At 36.2% G+C, this 8,933-nt stretch overlaps 1 protein-coding gene across 1 annotated transcript in view; it reads right to left on the bottom strand.

The window, feature by feature from the left end:
- Positions 1-8,933, bottom strand: part of LOC138643406 (uncharacterized) — a 186,971-nt gene that overhangs the window by 107,537 nt on the left and 70,501 nt on the right. Inside the window, exon 16 of the mRNA XM_069732320.1 lies at positions 7,000-8,091. Coding sequence (XP_069588421.1) covers positions 7,000-8,091 — 1,092 coding nt within the window. The remainder of the gene's footprint in view (positions 1-6,999; positions 8,092-8,933) is intronic.

Raw genomic sequence — 8,933 nt, 5'->3', positions numbered from 1 at the left:
TTCCTTCTGATAAAACTATTATTCTAGTATTATAGTATAAAGAATCGCAAGGGCCAACAGCAAATCAGCCTCTACTGCCACTAGTCATGTTGATGATGATAGGTTCAGGGAACTAAAAACTGACCAAATTTCATAGATTGAGCCATTGCTGTGCGGTTGAGCAACTGTTGATCAGTAGGGATCATTCGTACTTACATTTCTGTGTCCAGGAAGGAAATAGAAACTATAAAATGCTATGGTTACAAAGACCTTGGTGTCACATAATATTTTAGTCTGGGCCTCCAAAAATACATATATAATATTACAGCTCTGGAATGGTAATTAGCCATTTTTAATTTACATCAACTAATATTAATTATACAGTAATCATTCCATATTGCTAGTTACTTACTACATCTTTCGAATAATATAAAAAAATAGAAAAGTTATAAGACCACAGAACATAATGTTACATGTTTTTGGTATTATATAAATACAAAATATTACTTACCACAGACGTGACATTATTATTCACTGTGTGATGTTACTCTGTTCAAAGAGAAGAAAGCTTTGTTAGTTGTGCTGTGTAACTAAGATTAGTCTTTATGAAAAAAAAAATGAATATCATACTTGTGCTGGGCATGTCTAGCGGTGCAACCTTTTCCTGATCGGGTGATCGGCTGGATTCTCTGTGGGTGGGGGCATGCCAACCGATGATGTCGGGGGAGATAATGATCCGGGCGGTGCAATTTCAATGGTCGGTCCTTTTTCTCAGCGCGGAGATGAGTCGCTGCCAGAGGAGTCTCTCATAGAGAGCATAGGAAGGGTCAGCTGAGCCAAGAACAATTCGTATGGGGGAGTTGGACGAAATAATGATTCCTGAGTTTTCATAGGCCACTTCCACACGTGGTTCTATTTTTCGTAAACCTAATATATACTTTTTTGGTATCAACATTACATCCCATAGTGATAAATGGGATCTGTCTAAGGATTTTTTTTTGCATTCGTTTTTCAAAATTTTTAAAAAAAGAAAAAGGCTAGCATGAACACACATTCACATTGTTTTAGAGGAGAAAAAAAATCTGTTATTTCCCTATTTGTGTACATGCTTATACATGCAGTTGGTACAAAATAGACATTTATGTATCTGCTGTCCTGAAAGAGACCCACAGAGCGGATTCTGGCTCAGATCAGCGAAAAACAAAGCCCTATTCTGAATTGCTTAAATTTAGGTTACAATCAAATGTATTGCATTCTGTGCATTTGGCATCAGGGCACAAAGTTCCTTGCCTGAGGTTACACAGATGGGCCAGCGTTGCTCAATAAAAGGCGTAAACATTTCTGGGATGTTTAAGCCCTAAATTTATCACTGTCAATGACTGCACACAGGAAAGCTATATATCTTGGTACCGTGTTAAAAATATTTAGAATTGAGAGTCCTCAGTGGTTGATACCTTTTTAATGGCTAACTGAAAAGATGGTAACAAATTGCAAGCTTTCGAGGCTACACAGGTCCCTTCATCAGGCAAAGACTACAAGAAATTCAGAAGAATCACATATTTATGCACAACATAGCACAGAAAAAAAAGGAAAAACCATGGATAAGACAGGTGACATGAAGCAGAATTACCATGAGTGATAAGAACTGGCCCAATATTTATGGACATAACTGTTTATCACTCATGGTAATTCTGCTTCATGTCACCTGTCTTATCCATGGTTTTTCCTTTTTTTTCTGTGCTATGTTGTGCATAAATATGTGATTCTTCTGAATTTCTTTTAGTCTTTGCCTGATGAAGAGACCTGTGTATTCTGGAAAGCTTGCAATTTGTTACCATCTTTTCAGTTAGCCATTAAAAGGTGAGGACTCTCAATTCTAAATATTTTTCTAATGACTGCACAGATAATTCTAATGCCTGGTGTGAAAGCAGGAGGGTACTACAAATGAAAACGTGCGACTAGAGTGTCTTTCTTGCATTTTTAACCAGTTTGATAAAAAAAAAAAGAAAACGAGGAAACTGAATAATTATTTAAAAGTGCTTTATTAATATATTCTGGAAATACAAAAATATGGCATAAAGTTTCAGCTCATACAAATGTGGGTCTTTTTAAAGTTTACAATATATTGTAAAAGATAAATTGTTTTGATACTTTATCAGTGCAAAGTAATTATCATAAAAGCCTAAAGGGGGTTTTATGAGCTCTAAAACTAGTTTAGTATTACTCCAAAAGATTCTACTGTATTTCAGTGTTCCACCGATCACTTCCCAGTACTTGTCTGCCATGGTAGCATTATAGTAAAGTACAATGAAGCTCTGAGAGCTCTTGTGCAGTCCAGGAATAGGGCTGAATTTAAAAGATAACAACTTAGAACCGTTTTAGGGTTAGAAACCCCCTTAACCACTTCTATGCATTCTAACAAATTTATAAGCTGACAACAATACAACATTACGAAAAATGCAATAACCTCATAGCATAGGTTGGGGAAATTGTACCAATGATTTCTAATGTATTTTACTGTTTGAAAATGTTTTATTAGTGAAAAATTGTGTTATTGGCACCTATTTAGTCATATGCTTATTAATATATTAATGAGCATTTCCACCTGATAGTGGCCATTTATTACTAGACCAAAAGTTAGAACAATAGCTAAATATTTTGATGCATTTAATGCTCTTTTTGTATTTTTATTATGGCAAACTAAGTAACATTTTACTCAGTATTCCACAAACCAGTGGCCAAAAGCCATATGTCGCAGCTACAAATACTACCATGTACCATTAAAGCCAACACCAGGGTGAGGACCACCGATATGAGGCTTTAGTGGTGAGCAGTATCATTGTTACTTAACTCATAGGTTTAATTTATATATTATTTACAGTACAATACAAAAGGCAAGTATGTGCAAAATACTTCAAAGTAAGAATTTAAAGAATAGAAGTGTTAATAGTTTATTTTTATCAACCCAGTTTTTGAAGGAACTCAAACGATAACTAGTTAGTCATGCAATACCGTGAGGGAGGTGTCTGATGGGCTCCCAATATATTCTGCACCAGGATCATAACCCCAAACATACAGCAAATGTCGTTAAGAACTATTTTGAGTATATAGAAGAATAAGGAATCCTGGAAGTGATGATATGACCCCCACAGAGCCCTAGGTTCAACATTCGCTGGGTCTGTCTGGGATTACATGAAGAGACAGGAGGATTTGTGCAAGCCTACATCCACATGAGATATGTGGTTAGTTCTCCAAGATGTTTGGAACAATCCCCCATGTCAAGTTTCTACAAAAATGTTGTTAGGGAACTGCTTACAAGTATACATACAAGTATTGATATTTTGAAGCTGTTTGAAGGCAAAGTGTGGTAACACCAAATATTGATTTTATTTAGTTTTTTTCTGTTGTTCATTCACTTAGCATTTTGTTAATTGATTAAAATAAATTAGTAACACTTCTATTTTTGAAAGCAGTCTTACTCTGCAGCATTTTTTTCACTCCTGCCTAATACTTACGCACAGTACTCTATTTTGCACTAGGGCCAAGTTGATTGATTTCCACCAGCACAAAATCCGTGCCACCTGGCATTTTTCATGCTGAATTTTTTTTTGTTCGTTTTCTTTGATATTAGCAGTTACAAATTGTAAATATATTTATGTAAACTTAACAATACATTTGACACTTAAGGCTTCTTTCACACTAGCGTCGGAATCTCCCCGTCGCAATGCGTCAGGGAGAGATTCCGACGCTAGCGTTTAACGCTTTGCACAATGGGTGCAGTGGATGCATTTTTCCGGCACATCCGCTGCCCCATTGTAAGGTGCGGGGAGGTGGGGGCGGAGTTCCGGCCGCGCATGCGCGGTCGGAAAAAGCGGACCGTCGGGAGAAAAAAACGTTACATGTAGGGTTTTTTTTTCCCGACGGTCCGCCAAAGCACGACGCATCCGTCGCAAGACGGATGCGAAGTGTGCAAATCCGTCGCAAATGCGTCGCCAATAGAAGCCTATGGGGAAAAAACGCATCCTGCAAGCACTTTTGCAGGATGCGTTTTTTCTGCAAAACGACGCATTGTGACGGATTTACAAAAAACGCTAGTGTGAAAGTAGCCTTACTCTCTTTTCTATTCTATATGGTTTATTGTCTTCTGTATTTAGCTGTTTTGGTATGGTTTAAGAGATTGTGAATCAATTATCTCAATTCTAATATGTTCAAATGTGCCAGCCCTCTGCAAGCATTTCATACACCATACATCTAGTACGATGTGATATGGCATAATGCACAATTGTGTATTGCCAGATAAGTTAACCCTTGCCTTTCTAGTGATAAGCTGGTGAATTCTCTATTACGTAGTCATGCATGCTATATGATCGAGATACTGAAATATAGATCCATATTTTAGCCTCTGTTATCCTAAAAGTTCCGTAATACAAAATCCACCTTTCAGGTAATAAACACCTGTAACCACATCACTGGCGGACACAGACCGAAGAGACCCCTGCAAAAGAACAATATATGGGCCCTTAGCAATCCAATAGCTGATCATAATGCACAATTCCACCTGCTTTAGAAGTGCTAGTGGGACCCGTCTTAGGTACAATTTTCAGAAATGGTGTGTCTGCCCCTGAACCACATGTGACAAAGTAGAATTTTCTTTTTAATCCTAGATAAACCTAATTCTCAATCTACCAGCCTCGCTCGCCTGCCCATATAAAGCTAACTATGTGGTCTCTCAAGTTCTGTTTTTCTATAAAGCTTTCTCTGCAGTATGACTACACTACAGTCCTACCATTTATCTACAAAAAAATATAATCTCTCTGGATTTTTCTAGAATTTCTAGTTAAGAATCACTCCTTTTAATTCTTTTTCCTTACACATGTGTATATGTAATATGAGTATGTTAATATACTCACCTACCGTCGTCTTCTCTGGTATCCAGCCAGCGCGGCTCGGTTCCTCTTCTCAGTGATGTCACCGCACTTCAGACTCTCCGGCTCACTCTATGCTGTATGCCTGAGATGGACGTTTCATTCACAGTGTAAGCCTTTACAGCTTTGTTCTGGTGGGCCATAGGCTTACATTACATTGTGAAAGTTGCATTTTGGTCACAGAGAATGCAGAGAGCAGGAAAGTCTGAAGAGCGGTGACGTCACTGAGAAGAGGAGCAGAGTGGCGCTAGATCCCAGAGAAGACGGCAGCAGCTTAGTATATTAACACACTGACCATACAGTACATGCACATGTGTATTGAAACAAAAAGTTATTGGGAGGGTTTCTTTAAAAGAATCGATCTTTTACAGATGAACTCACAAGGTAAAACATGGAAATATTCATATCTAGGTGCCACATTCTAGAGGAGTCCAGATAACCATGTTAGTGTAGATGGGAGATCAACCTATGTTTTGGAAAATATAAAATGGTTGGTTTCTTTATGTTATATTTCGCTGTTATAAACCATCTATCATTTTATTGTATATTTTATGTAACACTTGCTATTTGTATTTATAACTCAGTACTGACGAACAAATGATTACTTAAACCATGACATTATAGGTAACAAAAATAGACCTTAAACAAGACACTAAGCATAAAGCAATTAAGTACAAAACGAAAAATAGCAATATATATATATATATATATATATATATATTTCTCTCTACAAACACGTACAATAAAAACAAACATAGTGACCATTCTCTAGTGAAAATGTCCAAATACTGCATCAGGTGCACTACGAGCTGGCTGTCTTTATTCTACGCACTATACACCTAACATTGTTGATACATGGGGCACATTCTTCAATTTACATTAAAGGAGTCACTGTGGTCTAGCAACCACTTTCCTGAGAAATTAGAGTCCAGATATAAGTTAATAAAAGCCAATAAGATAATGAAAGTGTGCGTTGTATTAGTTGCAATGCATTTATGCATTTTCAGCACCACCGGATTTCCTTATGTTCCCATTTTTAAATGGATTCCACTTGAAGCCATACAATGTGATGTTACAGTTCAACTATAGGAAAATGTGGGTGGTAAATCGTAATGTGTTAATGTATGTATTATTAGATGGAGCTTAGGTAAAAAAAAAAATACATTAGTAAGTTATATACAAATGCATTAAAAACATAAAACCTTCTAAAACTTGTATTTTTAAAAGTTGATGACCCCTTTAAACCTTTATACTAGTGCAGGTAAAGAGCAAGTTTATATATTTTTTTATTTTCTAAAACAAATTGCATATTTCAAGCCATCACCTAAAGATAAGAAGAAAGGAGTGAGTATTACGTAAGCGCTACTGATTCTATTGGAGTAAAAATATAATTTAGTGTGTGTTTTAAATAATATTACTAAACAATTTCTAAAAATAAAGACTCTAGAAGGGTAGTTACATCTGTGTCCCCCAATCAAATGAAAGAAAATAAAACTGTATAAAAATATTTTATATAAAGAAAAAAAAAATTAAAAACTTTTTTTTTTTTGTTTTTTTTTTGTTGCTTTTCTACACATTTGAAATTAGATCTACAGTAGGGAAGATTAGAGGACATGCAGTGAACTGACCCAGGCCATAAGGGGCAATGTAAATGTGGTGAATAGCAGGTTCTAAGTGGAAAGTAATATTATTTACAGCACAGTAACACAATTGTAATTTACATATATTACATGAAGTGGGACATGAAAAAAAATAAACTAAAACTGTCCAAATAGACGGCAAATTTGTTTGAAAAATTTGAATTGACTGACAAATACTGAATTTATATGACTTCGTTTTTACCTTAACCTTATTTTTCTATTTATATGTAAGACTTTTAGGATAGTAAAAAATGTTTTTTTTTAAAGAGCAATTACATTTGAGTGGTCACATAATAGACTAATGGCAGCAAATCGTATGGTTTACAGTGGATCAGTATATGTCTCTTATTTGGTCTCAAAGGATTGATGTTTAATAGCATAGACAAAGCCTAAACGGAATAATTAATAGTTATTTGAATGAATTTCTAGTTCAATTAGCAAACTTATTATTTAGTGTATTGAACTGTGCTGTACTTTGTTACTTTACTTCGGGTTAAGCTAGGTGAAGTGGATCCCATTGCTTGAGTAAGCAAAGGGTCTGCACTCAACATTTGGGTTTTAATTGCGGGACCAGATCGTACAGTTTTTTCTGTTACATATATGTTTTGAGAACTTCCCATTTCTGGGCGAATAGTTAAATTTCCTTGAACATTTGAGATGGGTTGTATCACTCTTTCAGTAACCAAAACATTCTGTGCATCACCTAAATTTATATCTGGGATGTTAAATGAATTAGACAGCCTTACGTTGTTTGGTGCGACAACCCTTTCTCTTAATACTACATTTGAGGCATCTGAAATATTTGTAAGGTTTGGTAGATCGATGAATTCATGAACACCAGATGACGGGCGAACTACCCTTTCTCTTAATACTACATTCGATGCATCTGAAATATTTGTAAGATGTGGTACTTCTATCAACTCATGAACACCAGATGATGGACGAACTACCCGTTCTGTCACAATGACATTGGAGCCGTTGTGTAAATCAGAAAATGCTCCATGTGCCGCTGGTGCTGTGGATTCAACCAGCCTTTCTGTTACTAAAATATTAGTAGGGATGCCATGATCTACATTACGGATAACTGGTCTCCGTGTACCTCCAGATGTTGTGTAAGTCTCTGTTACGATGACATTACCTGGAATTAATGTTTCTGCCATAGGCCTCATAGGTTGAAGGTTGGCAGATGACATTGAGCTTTCTGTTACATATGTAGAGCTCCTAACTGCGGCTGGCTGGTGTACTGGAACACTTACTGCTGATTCATCTAATATCATATTTGCTTCAGTTTCTATTATTGGAATGTTTGGAAAAAATCTTGGCTCCCCACCGCTTGACATTGGTTCAATCTCTGAACCAATGCAAATTTCTGCCAGTGTTTTAAATTTCGGTCCCAACGTGTCCAAGAAATTGTCATCCAAGTCATCAGCAATAAAACTGCAGCATCCAACAGATCCAGCTGGACTTCCAATGCCTTCATTATCATAAATCAGAAGACAATCATTTGCCGGGCGACTTTCATCTTCATTGGCATACAATTCTGCTTTCTAAAATGATAGCAATCATATAATTCCATGATATTATTCATTTAGGTACAATCATAAACTTACACAGTTTATTTTTACACTATTTTGCCATTCTAGCTCTTTAGTCCTTCATCTTTTGGCAGGACAATCATTTTAAAACTAGCCAACACTTCAAACAATACTTTTATCTTTGACTATTTTATGATTTTATTGAAATGTGTAATTTCCAGCTCCTAATTAGAGCTAGCTTCTAGTTAAACATGTTTTAGAGTTTTGGCTAGATTATAAAACTTCACATAGCACTAAACCAAGAACTAACTTCACAATCTAAAGACAATATTTGGACTGAAAGCTTGGTTGACCAATGTGGACAATCCCTTCATGCCCACTAGCTCATATTGCCATCACAGATGTGTTCCTGGCTATATAATAATAATAATAATTTTTATTTATATAGCGCCAACATATTCCGCAGCGCTTTACAAATTATAGAGGGGACTTGTACAGACAATAGACATTACAGCATAACAGAAATACAGTTCAAAACAGATACCAGGAGGAATGAGGGCCCTGCTCGCAAGCTTACAGACTATGAGGAAAAGGGGAGACACGAGAGGTGGATGGTAACAATTGCTTTAGTTATTTGGATCAGCCATAGTGTAAGGCTCGGGTGTTCATGTAAAGCTGCATGAACCAGTTAACTGCCTAAGTATGTAGCAGTACAGACACAGAGGGCTATTAACTGCATAAAGTGAATGAGAACATGATGCGAGGAACCTGATTGCCTATTTAAAAAAAAAATAAAAATAAAAACAATAGGTTTTTTTTCCTAAATAGGCCACACAGGGATCGTTAGGTTAATA

This window comes from Ranitomeya imitator, chromosome 6, assembly GCF_032444005.1.
Source record: "Ranitomeya imitator isolate aRanImi1 chromosome 6, aRanImi1.pri, whole genome shotgun sequence".
Classification (NCBI taxonomy): Eukaryota; Metazoa; Chordata; class Amphibia; order Anura; family Dendrobatidae; genus Ranitomeya; species Ranitomeya imitator.
The sequence above is the reverse complement of the archived record's forward strand: the minus strand, read 5'-3'. Positions and strand labels throughout refer to the sequence as shown.